Source organism: Schistocerca cancellata, chromosome 12, assembly GCF_023864275.1.
Source record: "Schistocerca cancellata isolate TAMUIC-IGC-003103 chromosome 12, iqSchCanc2.1, whole genome shotgun sequence".
Taxonomy (NCBI): domain Eukaryota; kingdom Metazoa; phylum Arthropoda; class Insecta; order Orthoptera; family Acrididae; genus Schistocerca; species Schistocerca cancellata.
The window spans coordinates 13,875,361-13,900,477 of record NC_064637.1 but is presented as its reverse complement, the minus strand read 5'-3'; the positions used below and the strand labels follow the sequence as shown (position 1 = coordinate 13,900,477).

The 25,117-nt window shown below is 48.1% G+C and overlaps 1 protein-coding gene across 2 annotated transcripts in view; it reads left to right on the top strand.

Annotated features, from left to right (window-relative positions):
- LOC126109401 (PHD finger protein 14) overlaps window positions 1–25,117 on the top strand; it is a 205,500-nt gene that overhangs the window by 68,004 nt on the left and 112,379 nt on the right. For both annotated transcript variants that reach the window (XM_049914432.1, XM_049914431.1), the window contains exons 9-10: window positions 4,344–4,515; window positions 16,639–16,771. In XM_049914432.1, coding sequence (XP_049770389.1) covers window positions 4,344–4,515; window positions 16,639–16,771 — 305 coding nt within the window. The remainder of the gene's footprint in view (window positions 1–4,343; window positions 4,516–16,638; window positions 16,772–25,117) is intronic.

Here is a 25,117-nt window from a genome sequence, read left to right as displayed (position 1 = left end):
ACCCTACGACGGACTCTTAGCTTTCCAGACTCGCTACCCCTGGTGTCGGCTGACGGTGCCTCAGCGGCAGATCTCATTTTATGTTTTATTTGTGACGGGGGTTTTTATTGCTTTATTTAAGGGAGGGACCTTCCACCTTATCGGTGAGTGGAGGGGATGGCGGGCCCTCTTGCTCCCCCCTTTGCCCCGACTGGATTGGCTTCAACTGGGTTTGGTGGTTCTACTCTGGCCTCTGCCTTCCCAATCCTTTCCTTATGGGGTCTGTTATGTCTTGAGCGTCTCTCTTGTCTCCTGTGCTTCTTCCTCCCCGCCCCTGTCATTAGTCACTCTCTTTCCTTCACCTCTTCTTCCGCCCTTCTCCTTCCTTCCCTGTCATTAGTTTATCATTTTATGTACGTTGCAGTTCCCTCTTATAATGTGGGATTTTATCGGTTTTAGTTAATCTGTGGTCGGAGGGACTGATGACCGTGTAGTTTGGTCCCTTCTCCATCCAACCACCCAGTCAACCAACCGACGTCATAACTGTGCAGATTACTGCTGAAAGTGTGTCGGGCCCATAGCAAACAGAACTAATAGAGGATACTGAATGTACACGGAGAACAACAACACAGACGGTCACAGTTTGTTTTACCCGTGGGAGTGTCACAGAGATGCTCAAAATACTGAACTGGCAGGCAGTCGCTTGACAAAAGTGACGAAACATAGTCGAATTAAATTGGGCGATACTGAGGTAACCAGATTCGGAAAAGAGAGACTAAAAGGAGTTCGTGAGATCAGCTGCTTGCGCAGCAAAGAATCTGACATTGGCAGAAGCAAAGTGGGCCGGTAATAGTAAAAAAAGCTTTTCCGAAAAAGAATAATTTGTCGACATCGAATATAAATTTGTGTTTACGGAATATTTTACGAAAGGATTTTCCTCGCATGTAGTCCGGTACGTAAATGAAACATCGGCAAAGAGAGTCCCGTGGGTTTCGAAATGTGGCTCTGCAGAAGAATTTCAAGTATCGGACGAGTACTTCGAACATCTGACGCAGACACACTTAATCGAATTGGGGAGAAAAGAATTTCGTCGCACAGCTTCGCTAATTTGTCAGTAGGTCGACAGGACACTTCCCGATTAGTCTAAGAATTGCCAGTTTAGTACGGTAGGGATGGGTGAGAGGTAAAAACTGTAGAGGAGTACTGAAGCGTGACACCGGTGAGCAGGCTGAGATTGCAGGGGGTGCAGGCTGCCACGGGGAGCAGGATGAACAGTGCAACAGTGTCAGGTGCGAGTGACTGCCAGCCTGCGCGCTCTGCAGGTAAACACTGCTCGGCACCCTCGTCAGACACTGTTTCTCACATAGTGTCGGAATTTATTAAAACGGGAATCTTTTGAGAATCCACGTTTTGTCTCGATAAACTGTCGGTCCGTAGAATGCGGGTTATTTTTATTGTGCATATCTAATTTAGTTTTACATTTTTTGGACTGTGATCTGTTACTTCCAAATAACAGTTCTTTTTTAATGAACTTGTTGAACTGCAGGATAACAGTACACACTACTTTTGACCTGGAATGTGATTGTACCAAATGTCAATAACGAGTCAGTTATCATTTAGCATAAATTGAAGGTGGGGAGGAGAAAGGAAAGGAAAGGAAAAGGAAGGAAATATTGCTGTCAGCTGCATCGGGACTTTATTGCAGAATCGGCAGTAACGAGTCAAAATGTGTGTGGACGTGGATTCGAACCCGGGATCTCCAGCTTACTAGGCACTACTTATTGAAATTGCGCGTACTGTCCCGGTACGCTTGCTGGCTTACTTGCATTCCCACCTAGTGCCACTTATCTGCAGTACCCGTCTGTATCCTCTGTGCTCACTACTTTGAGATTCCCGCAGGAGGCAGAATGTAATTGTGCGTCCGAACTGAAGGTGGCGGATACGTAGCACGTCGAGTCGAATCGGTTGTACGAATGTGTGGTGTCTCTGCTTTTGGATGTGTTCTAAACTATAGACACCACACGTTCGTACAATCGGTTATCGTCACTACTGGACCCACAGTTAGTTTTGTCGAGTAATATCTTTGGGCTCGAGTCCGATATCTCTGTCACTGCTCGTCATGGTTATGCGTGGGAAATGCCAGAGTTTGCATAGAAAAATTATGAAATTTGTCTGTGAAAAATTTGCTAAAGGAAGCTACCACATATCTGTCATCCTTCTGAACAAACTTAGCTTCTATATTTGGAGAAGTTTTAATTATTTGTTTTTATATTTAATTTAATTTTAGAACGTTTTAGAAATTTGATAGTTTGGGTAAAGAAGTTTTTTTGAGGCGTTTGCTTAATTTTGGTCAGAATACAGAAATGACAGCCAAAATATTCTGTTCCAATTACAGGCAGCCCACAACTGTGGACTCAAACTTTGTGCCACACAGGCATTTAAAAACGGTGCCGTCTTTCTGACTGGAACGTTGTGAATGGCAGTTGAGGTTTGTCAGTACTGTACGAGGTGGTGCAGCAGTGGAGTAAAATAACTCGAGCGTTCGTGGCATAGGAGAACAGACAGTGAATGTAGAAATCTCCAGAACTCTGATGTAGTGACTCAGCCTGGAGAAGTTCAGCTGGTGCCCAGAAGCTAACAATAATGTCACGCTTTTGCTTAAAATGTTGGACCCATCGATGGTACGAGTGTGCTCTGATAATTTAGTAGTTGTGTGTCAGAAACTGTACACAGTTCAATTCCGTATTGTCGTTCACCATTTACGTGGTGAACATTTGGACTTGAGATGTACAAATAATTTTAAAAAATTTTACAGAAAAATTCTTCCAATTTAATTCTTCCGAAGCTGAGTTCGCCTCCAGTCGAACTTGCTCGTGTTGTTATCTACATAAAGCAGTGCTCTGTATATGTGTAGGTTTCTACAGTCAGTTTCTCAAGCTTGATAAAGAGGAGTTGCCAGTGTTCTGTAGGATTTGCTTTGCTCGTTATTGTAGTTACTTATTTTTGTATTTTCAGAATTTCGCTGACGTAGCAGGAATAACCCCGTATCAGTATGCTGCATGAGACACGAGACTGGAAAAAGTCGAAATATGCCATCTTCGGAGCACAATCCTTAGAATTTCAGAATTATTTTCTTAGGCCTAATTCTTTCGGATGCTGTCTCACATCCTCACTCAGTAACTCATAGTACACTAAGTCCAATTTGTGTAAATATGCACGTCTTTCCAATAATCGGGTACAGTTTTGGTGCGACTTTACGAGTCAAACTGATTAATGTACTTGTCCTTCCCTACATCTGATGAATTTACAGAAAAACCTGAATTTCAACTACTCTAAGGAAAAGGAGAATACACGATACAACTTTGACATTCAACTTTTGGAAGTCTCTGTATGGTGGCATACAATTCTCTGTAATATTTCTCGGAGGTGTAACAATGTTATGATAAGGGAAGTTGCTACTCACCACATAGCGGAGGTGCTGAGTCGCAGAGAGGCACAACAAAAGAACTGTCATGATTAAAGTTTGTGTCCAGTGAGGCCTTACTGGCCAAAAGCTTTATTTGTGACAGTCCTTTCGTTGTGCCTATTTGTGAGACAGCATCTCTGCTATATGGTGAGTAGCAACTTTCTATTTCATAATATTATCACATTCTATTCTGGATTTTCCCTTGTTTGATTTCTTGGAGGTGATCGTATTATATGGTGTAATTTAAAAACTTTAATATACACAGATAATTAACTAAACCTAGATGCTGTATTACTACTTGTCTTTTAGTCCCGCAAATTACATAGGAACCGCTCGAAACTGCCACTCGACTGGGTGTCAGTCTCAATTGTGACACGAAAAGGTCGAGAGTGAGGTCCATACTGAGCCTCTGTGAGGCAGTGGTATCCGGGAGACGGTGGCGGGACACGGAGATCGTGAAGCTGTCGATGCCTAGTGGTGCCCACGACCTCGGAAGTTGAGAACGACTGTCGTGGGCCCACAGAAGTAAGACACGGGAAGTGACAGATCGGAACCTCTACAGTTTCCGTTAACTGGGGTCAGGCGAATGCCGGGGCAGTTCCTCCGAAGAGGGCACGGGCGACAATTTGAGCTCTTTTTCCACCTCTGACGATCTAGTCGTCAGTGTGACGTTAAACCCTTATCTTTCTTCCCCACTTTTACCAATTAGCCCTGCGGGCTGTCAGTCGTCAAAAGTCGGCAGTGCAGCCCACCGCAAGGTGTTCGACTCGCTCTGTAGTATTCGGACTCCCGTTCCTGACCCTCACTCGAATGTCGATAGAATTTTGAGAGTAGTAAAAGGGGAACAGAAAGAACACGTGTGCTAGGCTAACTAGTTTTCAGTACGCTCGGTCCGCAGTACCCACACAGAAGATGCCTCGCCTGCTGACGACGAGTGCGTCGGCGGTCCGCCGGCTGCTGCAGAAGGCCGAACTGATGGGAGTGGACACGCGGGCGCTCGAGCTGCAAGAGGCGCAGGTGGCGGCACTCGTCGACGTCCGCAAGAAGTGGCACATCCCTCCAGCTTTCAGGTACGTTTTCCACATATACGTTTGCAGCCGGTAAGTACACCCGAATAGAATGTCGAACGGAGGCTCCTATTAAGACACTGAAACTCTCGGAGGGGTGGCCGACTTAGTGACAGGTCGCATACTTGCACCAAATCGGAAGAAATGGTAAAGGTGTTCTGGAACACTCCCTGTGGGATGGCATCTGTACAGAGATAAGGCTAGTGCCGGGAAATGGTAGGCGACCGAGCACACGGTACCGGTCGGCAGAAATTAGACGGTGTGGCAAACTGAGTGTCTGTGTGCTACACTTCTAATGCAAACAGTCAGAAGCAGCAACTCCCACCGTGGACGATAGTAATAAACAAACTGTTACGATGAAGGGATTCACAGAACAGGAATGAAAAGGCGCACAAAAGGTGAGAGCCGGCAAGCACTGACGTTCGGATAAATGCCGGGTGCTGCACACGATCACTCCGATTGAAAATGTAACCTGTGACAGCAGAGGAAAGAGAGGAAAAAATTTTGAATGTTGGAGAAAAGGAGGAGAGGGCAGATCATCAATTTCTACTTTCCTCCCCACTCTTCTACAAAAGTAAAAACTTTCGCAAACGTTTTGTGCATTTCTGTCATCTGCACTCGGGAGCTGCACCTCCTGTGTGTCGGTCCTGACCAAACTATCTCTGATGGCCTAAACACGACACCAGAACGCGGATAAACGAGGGTCTGCTGCACAGTACGAGGTCTCGTTACAATTGTGGTTCTCTGTATTGATAAGATATTGGAGTACATATGTAGATACACGCTATTATAATTACTTACACACACAGTTTGGGAGCCTTTCTTTGTCGACAAAATGTAATGCTCGTGACTGCAGTCGACCGATCGGCCCGGAAGTGTATACCGAGTGCGGAACGGTACTCGTAATTGGTAACTGCTGTGGAATTTCATTTGCCGTACATGTCGATCGACGACAGGTGTGTCACGGTGCGAGACGAGCCTCAGATAGTGGGGCTCACGAACGGAGGAGAGTTCTGCGAGTGTGGTGACCTGCAGGACCCACAGTATCTCCTGGTCTTCAGGAACCTGGCTGATCCTTGTACTACAGAAGACCTATAAGCAGCAAGTGACAAGGCCATCAAGACAGTGGAATTCTTAAGGTCCACCTAACAGAAAATCAGTAGCGTCTTGCAGAAATTTGTTATTTTTATTATTTACTATATTGTATATTTATTTGTTGTGTTCTTTTACTATTTTGTGTTACTTAATTCCTGTACATGTCAAATAAATGCTACCCCCTGCGGGTTCGAGGGTTAGAATAGGCCCGCGGTATTCCTGCCTGTCGTAAGAGGCGACTAAAAGGAGTCTCACATGTTTCGGCCTTATGTGATGGTCCCCTCTCGGGTTTGACCTCCATCTTTCTAAATTATTCCGAAGAGCGAGCCAATTGGGGAAGGGCGCCTTACATGGTGCACTGTATCCGTCGTGCAATTAGACCTTTAGCCGTCTTTCTCGTCGTTGCAATGGTGTCCCGCTCCTTTTCGATCTCTTGGGCGATTACCACACTGCACTCTGCAGCGTTTCTTTTAACTGCGACGACGACCTTGGCCATTTTTTGCACCTAAGATCCAGCACGGTAGCCAGTCCGTTGTGGTGGGGCCGCCATGTACCCTCTTGGTTGTAGCCCCCTGACAACACAGGGATCGCTCTACTGATGCCTGCGCCGTTAACTCCCCACGTATGCCAAGGATTAGATGCCCATCGCCCCGGGGCATCGGGACTCCCGGCAATGGCCATCCTGCCAGGTGGCCTTTGCTGTGGCTGGGTGGCGCCCGTGGGGAGGGCCCTTGGTCGGAGTAGGTGGCATCAGGGCGGATGACCCGCAATGAAGCGTGGTACATCATCTCTCGCTGGTGGGCCACCACCAGCAGTCTCTAAGCGATCGAGGTCTAACCACAACGGCAGGAAATACGATCCACGATCATTTCCCTCCCTGGCCACTCCATGGGAGGAACGTATGGCAAAAGAAGGCAGTGGAGACTATTCACCCCGGTTCCTTGTGTGTACGCGAGTTGATGGGGAATCGTTTATGTCAACCAAGCCCCAGTTTTTTGTGGAGCATTTAGAGGACAAGTTCGGGGAGGTGGAGGGCTTGTCCAAGATGTGCTCTGGTTCTGTGCTCATCAAAACGGCATCCTCTGCCCAGTCACGGAGGTTGCTCAATTGTGACAAGTTGGGGGATGTTTCAGTTAACATCACGCCGCATAAGAGTCTCAACATGGTCCAGGGTATTATATTCCACAGGGGTCTTCTTCTGCAGTCCGACGATGAATTACGCGCCAACCTCGAACGACGAGGTGTTCACTTCGTCCGGCGCGTCCATCGGGGTCCGAGGGATAATCAGGTAGCCACCGGTGCCTTCATCTTGGCCTTTGAGGGTGATGTCTTACCCGAAAAGGTTAAGGTGATGGTTTACCGTTGTGATGTGAAGCCATATATCCCTCCTCCGATGCGGTGTTTTAAATGCTGGAAGTTCGGGCACATGTCATCTCGCTGTACTTCCAGCATCACGTGTCGGGATTGTGGACGTCCTTCGCATCCTGATACTCCATGTGCCCCGCCTCTTATCTGTGTTAACTGCGGGGAACACCATTCCCCCTGCTCGCCGGACTGTAGGATCTTCCAGAAAGAAAGGAGGATAATGGAATATAAGACCCTGGACCGCCTGTCCTACACCGAGGCAAGGCGGAAATATGAGCGGCTAAATCCTGTGCCAATGCCAACTAGTTATGCCGCTGCTGCAACACCAGTTCGATCTCAGCTCGGTCAGCCTTCACCGGCCCCCTTGGTTGTGGGGGGCACTTCACTCCCTGTTGCTCCTGCTCCATCTACTTCAGGAGCAACACCACCCCAACCACCGGGGACATCTGTTCCCCCTTCACAGCCGGAGAAGCGTGAGCCTTCTTCGGCTCCTCTCGTCCGGAAGGGGTCCCTTGGGGCCCTCCCATCCCAGGCTTTGCCCAGTGTCAAAGTGGACACCCGCAAGTTTGTCAAACACCCACCGGTCGCTGGTCGTAGGGCGTCACGGTCGTCTTCAGTCCCAGAGACTGACCCAGTGAGGCCCTCCCAGCCCGAAGCACCTAAGGCTCAGCGCGCAAAGCAGTCGAAGAAACAGGCTCCCAAGCATCCTGAAATTGCGGTGGCACCTGTCCCACCGCAACCTTCTCCCTCTGCGTCCGAAGATGAGGTGGAGATCCTGGCGTCCGCTGAGGACATGGATCTCACCAGTCCCTCGGATGCAATAGATAGCTGTTGTCCAGGTGGTGACTCAGTAGCAGCAGGGGCCCCGGAGGCATAATCTGCCTCCCCAGTCCCTTCACGCCTTTCCCATCCATGGCTAATACCATCCTCCAGTGGAACTGCAGCGGTTTCTTCCACCATCTAGCTGAGCTCCGCCAACTTCTCAGCCGTCATCCTTTCCTTTGCATTGCTCTGCAGGAAACTTGGTTTCCAGCAATGCGAACCCCCGCCCTCCGTGGATATCGGGGTTATTTTAACAACCGGGCGGCTTATGCACCGGTGTCTGGTGGCGTCTGCATATATGTCCTTAACTCTCTTCACAGCGAGTTTGTCCCTCTACAAACAGCTTTAGAGGCTGTCGCTGTTCGAGTGTGGACGCCACAGGCTATTACCGTCTGCGGTATTTACCTTCCACCTGATGGTGCTGTCACGCAGCATGTCTTGGCTGCTCTGATAGCCCAACTGCCGCCCCCTTTTTTGCTGCTGGGCGATTTCAATGCCCACAACCCTCTATGGGGTGGGACTGTTTCCGATGACCGCGGTCGGGCCGTGGAGCATGTGTTGGCTCAGCTCGACCTTAGCCTCTTGAACACTGGTGCTCCCACGCATTTCAGTGTGGCCCATGGCTCGTTCTCGGCCATCGATCTCTCTATTTGCAGCCCTGGACTTGTCCCATCCCTCCACTGGAGAGTGCACCCTGACCTGTGTGGTAGTGACCATTTTCCCATCTATTTGTCACTGCCCCAGTGTCATTCTTCTGGGCGCTTGCCCCGCTGGGCTCTCCACAGGGCTGACTGGCCAGCTTTTACTTCCGCTGCAACCATTGAGTCTCCCCCACAGGGTGACATTGACGAGGTGGTTCATGTTTTAACCACGTCCATCATTTCAGCGGCCGAGGCTTCCATCCCCCGTTCTTCTGGCCTCCCTCGGAGGAAGGCTGTCCCCTGGTGGTCGCCGGAGATTGCTGAGGCTATTCGCGACCGTAGGCGGGCTCTCCAGCGTCATAGGCGGCACCCGTCTCTGGAGACCCTCATCGCCTTTAAGAGGCTCCGTGCCTTCGCCCGCCGTCTTATTGCACGGCGTAAGCAGGAGTGCTGGGAGCGGTATGTTTCCTCTTTGGGCTCCCGTGTTTCCCCTTCGCTCGTGTGGTCCCGGATACGGCGGATTTATGGACACCAGACCCCTACGGGTGTCCCTGGGATCTCTTTGGACGGCGCTGTGTGCACGGACGCTGCCGCCATTGCTGAACACCTTGCTGCGCACTTCGCTACGAGCTCTGCGACAGCAACTTATCCCCCCGCCTTTCGCTCTCTCAAGGAGCGGGCCGAGCAGACGCCATTATCGTTCCACACGCGTCGTTCTGAAACTTACAATGCTCCTTTCAGCGAGAGGGAATTCCTCGCTGCCCTCGCCGATTGCCCTGATACAGCACCAGGACCGGACTGCATCCACGCACGGATGCTGAAGCATCTCTCCAGGGACTGCCAGAGACACATTCTCGCGATATTTAATCGCATTTGGAGCGAAGGCGTGTTCCCGTCGCAATGGCGAGAGGGTGTTATTGTCCCCATCTTGAAGCCCGGTGCGGACCCACTGGCGGTGGACAGCTATCGTCCCATTACCCTCACCAACGTTTTGTGCAAATTGCTCGAACGTATGGTGGGGCGGCGTTTGTGTTGGGTCCTTGAGTCGCGCGGTCTCCTCGCTCCATCCCAGGGTGGCTTCCGTCGGGGCCAGTCTGCAGTGGACAATTTGGTGCGGCTGGACTCTGCTGTCCGTACGGCCTTTGCCCGACGTCAGCATCTCGTTGCTGTGTTTTTCGATCTGTGGAAGGCGTATGACACCACATGGAGGCATCACATCCTCGCCACATTGCATGAGTGGGGTCTTCGTTTTCGGCTCCCGGCTTTTCTTCAAAGCTTTTTATTGCGCCGCTCTTTCCGGGTGCAAGTCGGTGCCACCTCTAGTTCCTCTTACATACAGGAAAATGGGGTCCCGCAGGGCTCGGTGTTGAGCGTCTCCTTATTTTTAGTGGCCATTAATGGTCTGGCTGCAGCAGTGGGGTCGTCGGTGTCTCCTTCTTTGTATGCCGACGACTTCTGCATCTCATTTAGCTCCACGACTACGGGAGTCGCCGAACGCAGGCTGCAAGTCGCCGTTCGCAAGGCAGCATCATGGGCTCTGACTCACGGTTTTCAGTTCTCTGCACCCAAGACTCGAGTTATGCACTTCTGCAGGCGTCGGACGGTCCACCCTCATCCTGAACTTTACCTCGACGGCCACCTGCTTGAAGTGGTGGACACTTGCCGCTTCTTGGGACTCGTGTTTGATGCCCGACTCACATGGGTTCCTCATGTTACTCAGCTGAAGCAAAAATGCTGGCGGCACCTCAACGCCCTCCGCTGCCTTAGCCACACGTCTTGGGGTGCAGATCGCTGCACGCTGCTGCGGTTGTACAGGGCCCTTGTGCAGTCCCGGCTTGATTATGGGAGCCTGGCCTATGGGTCTGCGTCCCCCTCAGTGTTGAAGTTGTTAGACCCCATACACCACTGTGGGGTTCGGCTTGCAACTGGCGCTTTTCGCACCAGCCCCGTGGCTAGTCTACTGGTGGAGGCCGGGGTTCCCCCGCTGCAGATTCGCCGCCATCGTCTGCTCGCCGACTATGCTGTCCACTTACATTGCTCGCCAGGCCATCCCAATCGTCGCCTGCTTTTCCCTGCCATGGTCCTCCATCTGCCCGAACGGCAACCTAGGTCTGGGCTTTCCGTCGCTGTCCGTGTCCAGTCCCTGCTGTCCGAACTGGGGTCATTCCCTCTTCTGCCTCCCTTCCGGGTCTGTACACCTACGCCTCCCTGGTGTTTGTCCCGGCCGTCCGTCCGTCTGGATTTGGCACAGGGACCTAAGGACTCGGTTCCGCCTGTGGCCCTCCGTCGCCGTTTTCTTGCGCTCCTTGCATCATTTCCGGGCTGTGAGCCTGTCTACACTGATGGTTCCCTGGTTGATGGTCGCACTGCCTACGCTTTCGCTCACGCTGCCCATGTTGAGCAACGCTCCTTGCCGGTTGGCTGCAGTATTTTTACTGCAGAGCTGGTGGCCATCTTGCGCGCTCTTGAGCATATGCGTTCCTGCTCAGGTGCGTCCGTCGTCATCTGCAGTGACTCCCTGAGCAGCCTCCAGGCCATCGACCGCTGCTATCCCTTTTCTCCTCTGGTGTCCTCTATTCGGGAGTCTGTTTCCACCATTACCCACTCTGGTCGTTCGGTGGTTTTTGTTTGGACACCAGGTCACGTTGGCATCCCGGGGAACGAACGTGTTGACAGGCTGGCCAAAGGGGCTATAGACGCCACAGCTTTGGAGATCGGCCTTACGGCTCGCGACCAGCAGCTGGTGTTGCGCCGTAAGGTGCTTGGGATGTGGGCTGCTGAGTGGCTTGGCATGACAGCCCCGAATAAACTGCGGGCTGTCAAGGAGACGACCGCTGTGTGGCGTTCCTCCCTGCGGGCTTCTCGCAGGGACTCGGTGGTCCTGTGTCGGCTGCGCATCGGCCATACGTACCTGACGCATGGCCATCTCTTGCGTCAGGGGGATCCCCCCCCTGTGTCAGTGTGGGTCCCGGCTGACGGTCGGCCACATTTTGCTGGAGTGTCCTCGACTGCGCACACTCCGGCAATCTTTTAATCTCCCGGGCACTTTGGCTTTGGTTTTATCAGACGATGCCTCCATGGCTGATGACGTTTTAAATTTTATCCGTGGTAGTCCGTTTTATGGTTCGATTTAGGGAGGTCCTGCACCTTTCCCTTTCTGTGTCTTTTGTCCTTGTGTCTGTTGCTGTTCTGGTGTGCCGTGAGATGGTTGACTCTTTCCCTTTTTTGTAGTCGTGGTCAGTTAACCAGTCTCCGGCTGTCTTCCTTTCTTCTGTTTCTTTCTGTCTGGTGTTCCTCTGTCCTGTTCTTGTCTGTAATGTTTGTTGCTCCATTTGTGTTCTTTTAGCGCCTGGGGGGACGTCTCCTCCCCCTTTGGTTTTTACCTGCTCCGTAGATTTTCGGCTCGCCTGATTTTGGAATGGGGGACTGATGACCTTCGCTGTTTGGTCCCCCTTAAACATCCCAACAACCACCACCATCAAATAAATGCTGCCCGTCCCGTACAGGAGCACAGAAAGCTTGTCGCACAAACCCTCACACCCCCTCCGTGGGCTCGACTGATTTTACCACAGTATCTCTACTGGCTGAAGCTGTTTATATACATAGATTGCTGTGTGATACAATCTTCATTTGTGCTCAGTGTCCATTCGTGAGTTGCTTATTGTGCACACTGAAGCCGACTTAAAAAATTGCGGTGCAGATAGTTGCGCCACAAAGCGCACTTCAATATTGCGTACACAGAGATCTCGACTGCTGACACGAAATTGGCAGCTCTGTCTGCTGTATTACATAGCTGGACAGTTAAGAATACAAAAAAATGAAAAAGTCATCACGGGTGTCAAGACATGGATGGGTAGACAAGGGGACAGGAAAGTCTGAAATTTCTACAAAAATTAGATATTTGGAGAGCAATTACTCCTTTTGAAATAGAAGACTAGGTCGATTCCTACCGGACCTCGTGCAACAGAAATAAAGAAAGCAGGACACTGTGATTTAAAAAAGAAATTACTTCCTCCAAGAAGTTATCAGCTGTTCTTAAGATTCCGTGCCGACGGTAAATCGAAATCTGTCAAAAAAACAATACTTTCGGTACGTAAACGTCCTCTCTGTCGTAACCACTTTTATTCGATGTCTCGACAGTGGGGATTTCTCAGCAGTACTGTGAGGGCAGAGTTTTTACTTTCTTTTTAATTTTCTCTACTGTCGGCTGTGACCTACGGTCTTTCCCCGTGCGGCAAGTTTTCGTTCGGTGCCGTATCGCATTTGTTCTCGATGTAGTAATTTTCACTTCCACCGTCAAAGCGACACTGCTTCAGTTCGTACCGTTCAGTTAGAACACTCGACCGTTCGTTTCATTCCGAGTAATTGCCACATTCCGCTCCTTTCCTCTGGGAACCGCTATCGGCGTGCCGCGGGAGCAGTCGAGTGCACGTGGGCAGACTCTCCGTCCACTCGACGGGCGTATGCGCGAGTAGAGACTGCGGCTCCCGTCGGTACGAACCGCGTAGCACCGTATGTACATCCGTGTGCGGGGACAGACTCGCGTCCGGCCCCGTGCGAAATCCGTCGACCGGCCGGGGTAGTGCGCCAGGGCAGTGCGCGTGAATTGGCAGGGTCCGGTAGTGCGCTAAAAGGAACTTGAGGACGGTGCAGTGTTACGTGGCTTTATGCTTAATTACAGACTTACTATTTTATCAGTTGATTTGTTTTCGCCACGCCCGCTGTTTACGTCCTCCTTCGTTGCCGAGCGATGTATCACTTTTCGTTCTGACGCCGCAACTCTTCCTTTCCTATATCTTTACTACTTTTTATCTATATAAATGACGAACTATTGGTTTTGGCGTTTAACAACTTTTTAATAACTGTGGAAGTATTACAGGCATCGGGTCCCACCTAATGCGTCACCCGTCTATACGTTTTACACGAACCTTTCGAGACTCGATCGATCTGTTTACAGAGAGAAAGTAGAATATCTCTTTCTTTGACGTCGTCCGACAACGACCTAGGAAGCTCAACGCACTCGTGGCCCGGGCTCTTCCGCGGCTCGCGGTAGTTTGCAGCATTCGTTTTATTCCTCGCCCACTTGCCGCTACGTCGAACTTTGATGGCGCTCGTCGGGCGACATCTTCCACGTTATCTGCAACGTAAATAAACTTTCTTCCCACAGTATTTCTGAAAACCCTAAAAACAAACTTAAAGAACATAATAATAATAACTGTTCTTACAATTATTTGTATAAGCCTTGGTTGATTAAATGAGGGGTGGGACAGGCCTAAGTCTTGTGACACCACACAATGTAGTGTTCCATATGTTGACTGTAGGCAGTTTGCTCGTGCTTGGAGAAGATGGCATGGGTCATTTACTATTGAATATCGACACAATATCTGTGTTAAATAATCAATGTAATCCAGAATGAGATTTTCACTCTGCAGCGGAGTGTGCGCTGATATGAAACTTCCTGGCAGATTAAAACTGTGTGCCCGACCGAGACTCAAACTCGGGACCTTTGCCTTTCGCAGGCAAGTGCTCTACCATCTGAGCTACCGAAGCACGACTCACGCCCAGTACTCACAGCTTTACTTCTGCCAGTCTCTCGTCTCCTACCTTCCAAACTTTACAGAAGCTCTCCTGCGAACCTTGCAGAACTAGCACTCCTGAAAGAAAGGATATAGCGGAGACATGGCTTAGCCACTCCGCTGCAGAGTGAAAATCTCATTCCGGAAAAATCCCCCAGGCTGTGGCTAAGCCATATCCCCGCTATATCCTTTCTTTCAGGAGTTCTAGTTCTGCAAGGTTTGCAGGAGAGCTTCTGTTAAGCTTGGAAGGTAGGAGACGAGAGACTGGCAGAAGTAAAGCTGTGAGTACCGGGCATGAGTCGTGCTTCGGTAGCTCAGATGGTAGAGCAATTGCCCGCGAAAGGCAAAGGTCCCGAGTTCGAGTCTCGGTCGGGCACACAGTTTTAATCTGCCAGGAAGTTTCATATCAGCGCACACTCCACTGCAGAGTGAAAATCTCATTCTGGAAACATCCCCCAGGCTGTGGCTAAGCCATGTCTCCGCAATATCCTTTCTTTCGGGAGTGCTAGTTCTGCAAGGTTCGCAGGAGAGCTTCTGTAAAGTTTGGAAGGTAGGAGACCAGAGACTGGCAGAAGTAAAGCTGTGAGTACCGGGCGTGAGTCGTGCTTCGGTAGCTCAGATGGTAGAGCACTTGCCCGCGCAAGGCAAAGGTCCCGAGTTCCAGTCTCGGTCGGGCACACAGTTTTAATCTGCCAGGAAGTTTCAATCAATGTAATGTTGCGAGGGTTACAGGGAGCAGGCAATGGTGCATTAGAAAGAAGCTACAAGTCACCGAGGTAGTGTTCTATACGTTATCTGTAGGCACGTTACTCGCCTTTGGTGATGTCGCCATAGGTCCTGTACTAGTGAATAGCGACGCAGTTTCTGTGTTAAACTGTCAGTGTAACGGTGTGAGAGTTACAGTAAACTGGCACTGGTGCATCAGACTCCCAGATAGTGTTCTATACGTTGACTGTAGGCACGTTACTCGCTCTTGGTTAAGTCGGCATGGGTCTTTTACTATTGAATAACAGAATCAAATTCTGTGTTAAATCGTCGATGAATGGGTGTGAAGCAGTACAGTAAACTTGCAGTGGTGCATCAGAGAGAAGCTATAGGATACACAGGTAGTGTTGAATTCGTTGACCGTAGACGCGTTTTTCGCCATTGGAGATGTCTACATGGGTGTCTTACAATTGAATAGTGACGAAATTTCAGTGTAAAGTTGTCAATGTAAGGGTGTGAGTGTTACAGTAAACTGGCAGTGGTGCATCCGGTAGTGTACCATACGTTCACTGTAAGCGAGTTACTCGCCCTTTGAGAAGTCGTAACGGTCCATTACTATTGAATAGCGACGCAATTTCTGTGTTAAATCGTCAATGCAAGGGAGTGAGGGTTATAGTAAATTGGCAGTGGTGCATCGGAAAGAAGCTACAGGGCTTCCAATTAGTAGTAGTCTACCGTATCTTCCTTCGTCGTCGGCATTGTCGTTGTTATCTTGAAGCACCGTTACACCAAGAGGAAAGGTGTGTCGATCTTAGAGCATGAGATACGATGACCTTAAGCCATTGACAACACACAATGGTCACGGTAGCACGTGGTTCCAGAATAGCTGCAGTACTTAGGATCTACGAACTACTCCCTCTTGACCAGATCCCCAAAACTTAACTCGTAATGACATCCCTTCAAAGCAAATTGTCATAACGATTGTCTATAAAGGCTTCATGCAATGAGAAGAAATGTTACAGTTTATGGAATAATAACAGATACGACCAAACTGTCTTGTCTCCTCTGTTTTATTTAACATAACTTCGTTCACAGTTTTATTTTGCATACACCACTCATTCACCGAAACCCTTTGATGAACAGTTTTGGTTGCTTGCCACCAACAGTCAATGATAATGATACAGCTTTTCTCCTTTTCATAAATTGAAGCCCGCTCTCCGCGATATAATTAAAAAAAAAAAAAAAAACGGTCTCAATACCGCGTCCCTCGTGAGATGCGAGTAGACTTATCCCGGAATTGACCCTCCTGTAGGTGTACTCAGTTTGATAACCCCACTTCGCTATCCGCGATTTCGTGAAACTAAATGTCCATTTGTTAGTCTGATTGTATACGTTAGCTATTTAAAACTCACCCCTATATTTTTTCACAATGCACAATTAGCACTTCTTTACTTGTTTATTTCTAAGAATAAACGGAAAAAAAGACTCAGTATCATTGGCTTCGTCTATATAAAGCAAAACACCTTAATATGCCCAATTTTACCTCTTCTTATAGGATTGGCTACCTTACTCATTAATTTACTACATATTATTTCCAATAACACTAAACAGGTATCGCCGTTATATTTTAATTCTATTCAAAAGCATGTTGTTATTATTATTATTATTATTATTATTATTATTATTATTATGACCGACCAAATCGTAACAAATCGCGCGATAGCTTTACACTCGCCCAGCCTTTATTCAGGCAATATTATATATAAATATACAGACAGGATCGAAATATCGATCTCTCTACCGTAACCAATAGAGGAAAATACGCTATTCAAGTTCCATTACATCTATCTTGACTCGTAATGTTACAGTAGGGTAAGGCAAGGCACGACCTTGTATCGCATTCTCCTTTATCCGTGTTCCAGTGTGGAGTTCATCGGCTACTACCTGGACCGCAACGTGAGGCTGACGTCGATGAAGCACCGCCTGGAGGAACTGCTGGACCTGAACAAGGAGCTGCAGGCGGAGCAGCAGGACTGGCGCCACAAGTACGACAAGGTGCGTGCCGGTTCTCTGTGTCGTCTTCTTTTAACCGACTCTGTTCATCCCCAGAATTACTGAACTTGTTCTGTGCGGCACGACTGGGCGCGGTGGCACAGTGGTGAGCACACCGGACTTACATTCGAGAGGGTGTCAGTTCGAATCTCTGTCCGGCCGTCCAGATTTAGGATTTTGTGATTTACCTAAATCACTCCACGAGTGCACAGATGACTGTTTTGGAAAGGACAGAGCTAATTTCTTTCCCCTTTCGTATTCCTAGTTGTGCTTCGTCCGTGGGTAATTAGACTCTAATGTCCTTCCTTATCAACATATTCCATCTCCCTTCCTCCACCTCTCACTTTTTTACTACTGGAGTTAATTTTATTCGGCTGGTGATTTTATTTATTTAGATATGATTATATATGTGTAGCAGCAAGTGAATTGGTACATGGTTCCTGGTAACTTTGCTTTGCGATATTAAAGTTTGGATTTGCAATGTTCAGACTGATATAAAACTGAAACTGAGAGCTGATGGCAGTACACAAAGTTATTTGTAACAAGTAGCTATGGTTTTGGTTCGATGTTATTACCCTGTCTCTACTTAGTAATTCTTTCTTCATGAAAGCAAGTAACTTTGAGTAATGTTGAATAAATATTTCACTTTGGCTGTCTGAGTCACACTAGCACACACATGTTAAGTTCAGACATGGAGTGGGAGAGGGAATAAACACTTTTATCATAAATGTGGCGCACTGTGGATCAAATTATTGCTTTTCCACATATGCTCTGGATAATCGTGTAGGGAACATTTACTTGCTGCTGTAACGTAATCGAGAAAGAAAGAAAACTGTATCTGAACTCACTTGCATCGTATTCAGAAAAGTCAGTTATGAAATTCAAATGATCGTTTAAGTTATCCAGTGGATTTTTGAATACTGTTAATTAGAATAAACACGTGGCTAGCCCGCGTTCTCTTAATCTCAGGGAAAAAATGTAAAATATTGCTTTAGTTTCACAGAGCAGACCTTGCCACAAAATGTGAAAATGATAGTCATAACACAGTAATTCGTTATGTTTTTTGCGGCCGCATGGAACGTGTCGCACAGCACCTTCCAAATCAAACTGAGAAATGCACTGAATAATATGATATAGTCTGCCGGCACTGCTGGAAGCTGTAAGAAAATGTTAAATATTATTATGTTACCTCGCTTTACCGGCGAGGCGACTGCGATGCCTGAAATAAATATTTTTTAAATGTGCCGCATCTGCGGTCGTTGCCCTCGCAGATTGGTACAGCGGCTTCTGCTAAATTAAATGCTGAAAATGTCTAAATTATTTACGGCACGAATTGCTGGCAACTTTACAAATTATTTTAAAAACATATTTGCTCAAACTCTGTATATTCAAACAAAAATGCATTAATTTTACACACCTTTTTACAACAACTCGCCTAATGGCGGATCTCAAGCTTCATAAACAAAAGACTCACGGCTAGCATATACATTTGCTTAACACGTGAGTGTTACTCGTAACGAACCCCAAAGAGAACAAAAAGATTATTACAGTGCTTTTTAATATTTAAACATGTGCTGAATTGTCCTTTTTTTATCTGAGGCACAGATCATAATCACTAATTTATTTAACAAGATTTTCAAAAATAATAATATGTCATGGATTCAAAGTTAAAAAATGCATAAAACGTCAAATAATTATGAATGTTCTACATACACACATAGTACATTCGTGAAATGTTTACACAGTCTTGCTTTATTGCTTCACTTGGTCGTGTTTAAATTATTTCTCTTTCGCCATGTGCGTGGCACTATATCGATACATGTTAACTGGTCTTACACACACGGGAAAAATTGTATCACACGCTTTTTATGACGACTGGCCAGGAGACGCTACAGACAGCACGAGTACTATCGAAGTCAGAGAAAAGTAATAAATATGAGGCGGGATTGCTGCCTAGTGCTTGCCTTCTGGAGGCAAAATATTTACAACAGCAGGCAGACGAAACCGTTAGTTTCTTCCTCAGGTAGACTGTGCTGGCCTATCCTCTGCCTCACTACAGGCAGGTTCCTCTCAGTCTAGGGTCCCACGAAGGACACACCGATGCCGCATACCGGTGTGAGACGGGAGTTTTGGCACCCGGTTGTTGTGTACATAGTTCCGCGTAGTCAGCGCGTACACAACTTTCCCACTAGAGCGCGCCCCGCTAAGCACAACAGCGCAGGCACAGCGCTCGTCCGTCTCCGCACTATGAGATGGCGCTGTCTTAGAGACGGACCAAATTCTGCTTCTGCCGATCCGCGTATTAATATGTAACGCAGCCAATGAGATTGCTGCTAACGTAGAACCTTTTCTCCTCACGGATCACACTCGCACAGTAATACATGAACGCCTGAGGTATTATAACGAGTGTACAGACCTCCGATTAGTCAGTCTGCATTTGTCTGTACCAGTCTGTATGAGTTCTACATTTGTCTGTACCAGTCTGTATGAGTTCTACATTTGTCTGTACCAGTCTATAGTCAAGTTTCAGTCTGCGCCTAATAAGATTACCGTATTCCTGTACATAGCCATGAAGATAACTGTATATACACTTTTGTCAAGTATCAGAGATATGTGAGAATAATATTAACGTACCAAGACCAAAGGAACTTCAGATTGTCAATTGTAAACAGCATCCATAATCAAGTTACGTAATGTCTATGCTTTTTATTATATTAATAAATGTGTGTGAAAATTAATCAAGTTCGGTTTAAAGTTGGTCACCGTCAATCTGCTACTCTAAGCGTGCAAGTGGCGTTTCTATCGTCTGACCCAACGGCAGAAGATAAACACGCCACGATAAGACCACGAGACATATTGCTGACACTCGCCTACTTCGTTAGAGCGACAAGTCAAATAATCTGATGGTGTGTGTACCGAAGGTCTTACAGTACGCACACCACACCGGTAGAGTTTCGGAGGAGCCTCGTCGTAGGTTACCGTTTGACCGTCCGATCAAATTGTGCAACTTTCAGATGTACTCGTTGTCGAGGTTCCGGTCGACCGCGTCTGACCTCCACGGGGGAGGAGGATCAGTTTACCGTGCACCAAGTGTGTCGTAACCCCTACACATCTGTGTGTGCCGTCTGAGAACTGGTAATCGACACCCTCCGACAATCTGTGTCGTCCCACACATGCGGTCGGGGACTGACAATGGTGCTGTGACCGAGAAAGTTCAGAGTACTGCCGATGGACGACATTGCGACGAGTTCGGCGACGAATCACAGTTCTGTACTACGGCGGACAACCGTCGTCGACAAATATGACGGCGACCGTCGTCGACAAATATGGCGGTTACCTGAGGAGAGGTCCTGTCCTTGCAGTATTTTAGAGAGAAATGGCATTGAGGAAATTTGATACTTTTTATTTCGTCCGTCTGTTGCAAATCGGAACCTGACTGATCTCGGCTGTGTCAGGCACGTTGGCTGAGATCGGTGAGGGTACTCGTTGTCCACTGTATGCATTGCAGTACGGAAGCTGTCCCTACCTTCTGGCACCGTACTGATCGAATAATTCAGGTTAGTAGCGAGGTTTGCAGTTTGGGAATTGAGTGTCAGCCCGAAACTGGTAATGACTGGAGCAGGTTTTTGGCGAGACATTGCTTCTCCACACGTGTCGTGTGTCCGTCGAAGACCGGGACAACTCGGGCCGGTCCGCTAGTGTGGAGTGCTGAGACGAAACTGTGCCAGGACTAAACTGCCGATGTGGGTAGACGAAACTGCCTTTATTGCCGACTCGAGATGTAGGAGGTAACTGACCTAGCGCGGTCTGGTGACAGACTAAATTGTCGGGAGCGCACAGATATCCGTGTGGCACAGTGAGGGCAACTGACCTGTTGTAGAAAATATAATGCCCTGCCGAAAGCACCCTCTGTTGTGACAGGCACACGGCCCATTGACGAGTTTGGCACACCCGAACACTTTGTAGGGGAGGGGTGACTGCGGTAAACGACTCGGACCGTAGGACGAAAATATCTCGCTATTCATGAGAGCCATTTACGTACGTCATCCTGGCAGGGCGGCTGGAGGAAACGACTGCTGGGAGGGTACAGCATTCCTTCGTCAAAGTGAGACTTCAAAAGATGCACCTTATGCACACGGGAAGCAGCTCACTGTCAGCTGTGATTGTCCGGTAACTGGAATGATCGGAATCCAGTCTGCTAAATGAGAATGTGTGCTCGGAAATTGACCAGAAAAATATTACAACAAAACCCAGCTTTCTGTTCACACGGAATTGAAGAAAAAAACACAGTGCATAAATGCGTATATAAGAAGATCGGAAAGTACACGACCACTGAATAAGAATGCGAGACGCAACTAATAAGACTGCTGGCAGGAGGGTGTTGGACCTGTGACTTTTGACGAACAGGAATATTATTGAAATTTCACAAACACTCAGTGCCAGGCATGTGCAAGCAGTGAATGAACCACTAATTAACAATGAAAATGATCCCAACAAAACAAGCGTGCCGTGTCCTTGTAGGGGAACGGCGAGTGGCCCGCACCGTAGGCAGTGACGGGAAAGGGCCGGGCACCGTAGGGCTCGGAAAATGTTGCGGGAGGGCACACCGAGCGTACGACGGGATCGGCAGTGTCAGCGTGAGCTGTGAGACCGGTAGCCGGGCTGGCAAGGACGACAACGGGAGCGGCCACAGGGACAACCGGGCGAGCTGCGAGGGCAGTGAGAGGACTGCCTGCCCCAGGGCGGGTGTCGGTCGTACGGGTGAGGTGGCCGGTGATGTCAGGACAGGGCCGGCGACGGGGTGACGGACAGACGACAGGACCGACACCGTCGCAGACAGACATGGCGACGACAGTGGGACCGTCCGGGACGGGGCCGACAGACGAGACGGCTGGCAGCGGGGTTCGTGGGACTGTGAACGACACGAGGGCTAGCCGGGACGGGGTCGGCGACGGACGTTGTCGCAGACAGAGCGGGCGACGAAGGGAGCGCCAGCCAGAACGGTGCCGGTAACGTGTGGAATGACTACGGGGCTGACGTCGTCACGTACAGACTCGGCGATGACACTAGGGCCGCCCCTGACAGAGATGACACCGACAGGAGTGTCACCGAGAGGAGGACCGGTGGCACACACAGAAATGGTGCCGACAGGAGAAGCAGTGCCCGACGGCGTTGCAGGTGAGGGCCGAGTCGAGAGTAGCAGTACTGTTGTCATTAAACTTTGAGAAGAAGAGATGTAGCCACGTGGCATGACAACAACAGTGTAAATAACCTGACTGATAGGAGGGGCAACTGGTCAGACACAAAACTTACAGACGCCCTGTCAAATCTGTTCACAAACGCGGTCACTCGAGCACTGTGAAAGAGACTCGGGACGTGGCACAAGCATCGGTCGGCAGAGTCGACTGAGGCAATAAAAATGTACGTCTAGCTGTTTCACCCACAAATCGTGATCTAACTTCTCCGGGTGTGATTTGGAAAAGAACTGATAACACGAGCAAAAAATTTCTTCACCTGCACTTAGTAACTCCAGTACAGGTCCCAGTCCTCTTTACGAACATCGAACACACAAAAAAGTGGCACAGATGCGGAAATGGTATGCTGAGTTGTAGCTGAAACCTGAATGAGCTCAGATATGCCCTCTAACAGCCCCGAATTTGCCGCTCCTGCAAGTGTACGACTTGAGATAATAGCTGCTCTGATGACATGACAGACATTACGAAACGTGTGAACTGTGTCTGAGAACACTGCTAGCAAACCGGAAACTTTAACCTTTCAACACTGAAAACGGCGTAGACCGGCAGTGCGAATGAGAATTCCCTCTGGGTCACACTTAAACGAATTGCCTAAACTGTGCAGGAAAGACAACTACTAAGAAACTTGCTGCATATAGACGAAACTGTACCCACCTGTAAGAATTGTAAATACAAGAACACTGTCCTCTGACTCTCTGAACAGAACAAGTGAGGAAACACTGCCTTAGCAATACTAATTAGCAGACGATGAGCAATGTGATAACAAAATGTGCTCTGGCAAATGAACCAATATGCAGAAGAGTTCTAAGACCAAACTGAAAGAAAAAACCTGTGAGAGATGACATCAAAACACACTTTCACCTCGTCGCCATTAAATTACGGCAGACGAGAGGAAAGGAGACGCCGACAGAGAACGGCGGGTACAGAAGAACACTGAAAAAGCCTGGCACCTCGTCGCCATTGTAGTATCCTCGTACCGGGGAGCAATTGAAGACACTTTTAAAAGAATAACACTATTAACAAAATGAAATTCACTTCTAACGTCCTCGGTTTAATATCCACAGAACTACATATAATAGAAAAATCTCTGCTGTGATGTCGTCCGTGATATTCCTACAGGAAACTGCCGGGACGGTCGGCTGGTAGCGTGGAGAACGAACTGCCACGGGGCCGGACGGAACTGCCGGTACTGACGACTCGAAATGTGGGGAGTAACTGACTTGACACAGTCCTGCAAAGGTCTCTGGAAGTGGACAGTGTAGTGTTTCCTTTCCTCAGGGTTCTGCCATGAATATAGAAAATCTGATTGGGTTTTGAATTTTGATGGAATAAGTTACGGATAAAGCGGACTTCATATTACCGATTGAGATAGTGCGGTAATTTGACCGCGAATGGCAGACCGGGTCGGCAACACTACAAAAAGCGACTGTAAGGAAATAACATCAGAAATAAGTTGAAATTTACCTTATAATTCTGTCAAAAACATAGTATCTATTATAATATAGTCTTGTGGCTGCGTCTGGAATGGACAGAGGAGTTCACTGAGTGTTACAAGCGCAACTAGTTAGCTGTCTGAAGGAGACTCGTTTGTGATTGAATTCTGAAAGGAGACCTAAATGCGTGATGACCACTAGCCCTAGAAATTCTTCAGACAGAGTGAAGCACCAGCTGTTTGTGCAGTATCTAGCTGGAGTAAGCCCAAACGTCATGTGACATCTACAGTGTTACAGAATATTCTGTAAATTTTCTTGTAGGATGTCCTTTTTTTCATTGTTCACTGGTCCTCTTGTTCTCCGTCTGATGAAAATTTCTTGAAGTTGTCACTGTCAGGTTTAATTTATAAATTTGGCGATAACCATTGCGAATCACTACTGAAATAACTTCGTTTCGTAATATAGTTTTAATTTCCATTTAAAATCATTGTTTAACACAGTGCCGAAAAATACACGTCTTGAACGTATGAAGACAAGAGAGTAATCAACTAGTTGTTAAAAACAAACACCTACGTGAAAGGAAAGGAAAGGAAAAAAAAGAAAGGATCAAAATTACTTATACAAAATCCGTCGCTGGTGCAGCGCTCTTCTGCATGCGTGATCGTAAATCATATCTTTGCACTGGCAGAGGTGCGGTAGTCAAAGTAACATTACAACAGATATCTGCACGGTGCTGTGTGGGCACGCGACCTCGTGTAGAGCAGAGCTCTGCCGAGAGTGCTCTCCGCTGGGACAGTTGAGGTCTGCATCCCCAGATGCTGTCGAGGTGTCACGTAATTGTGTGGTAAATGGCTCAGGCCGTGCAGTGCGAGCGTGTCTGTGTTTACGTACGTCCTCCTGGTGGGGCGGTTGCTCGTGTGTGCGGAGGAAACGACTACCGGGCGGATACGGCAAATGAGATACCCTGACATACTACCTGCAAATAGCACCGTCGGTCTAAGATAAACCACAGCTTCCGTAGAGGTGAGTTTGGAAAATGGGCCGTATGCAGGAACAATAAAAAAATGGCCGATATTTATTTAAATCGACAGTGTTTCGTGTCAGTAGGCCGGTCGGTAAGAATTTCTGTAACATTTAAGTGCATATTTAGTTGAATGTAAGGAATACAGTGGTGTAGAATCTTCTGAAATAAACTAAATGTGAATTAGATCATTTTCCACTGCTTTAAAGTTCTCAGAAATTTTTCTTCTTCCTTTACACGTAAACAAAGACACCTGCGTTAACGGAGGTTTGCCAGGTCGTGTAGAGGACGATTGGAAAGAAGAGCGGGAGAACGGCACCCAGTTCTCAGCCGGTTCAGTACTACAGGTGTACTCGTCACAGGCTATCTCCTCTGCTTACGCTCGTACTCGAAATTTTAAAAATTTGAATAATCTCGTGTCGCCGTGAACTCGTTTTACAGATAGGCGCATTTTCCGTATTGGGGCTGCTTTTCTGAGACTCTAGCATCGTGTACTGTGGGCGTCATCTCAGTGTGTATTCTTAACTGCTGTAGAGGTTCTAACAACCCCACCACAACAAAGGTCAAAAATTAATTATAATTGTGGTGTTGCTCACGCTGCTAAATACTGCATTTTCGGGCAACGACAAAGTTATATTAT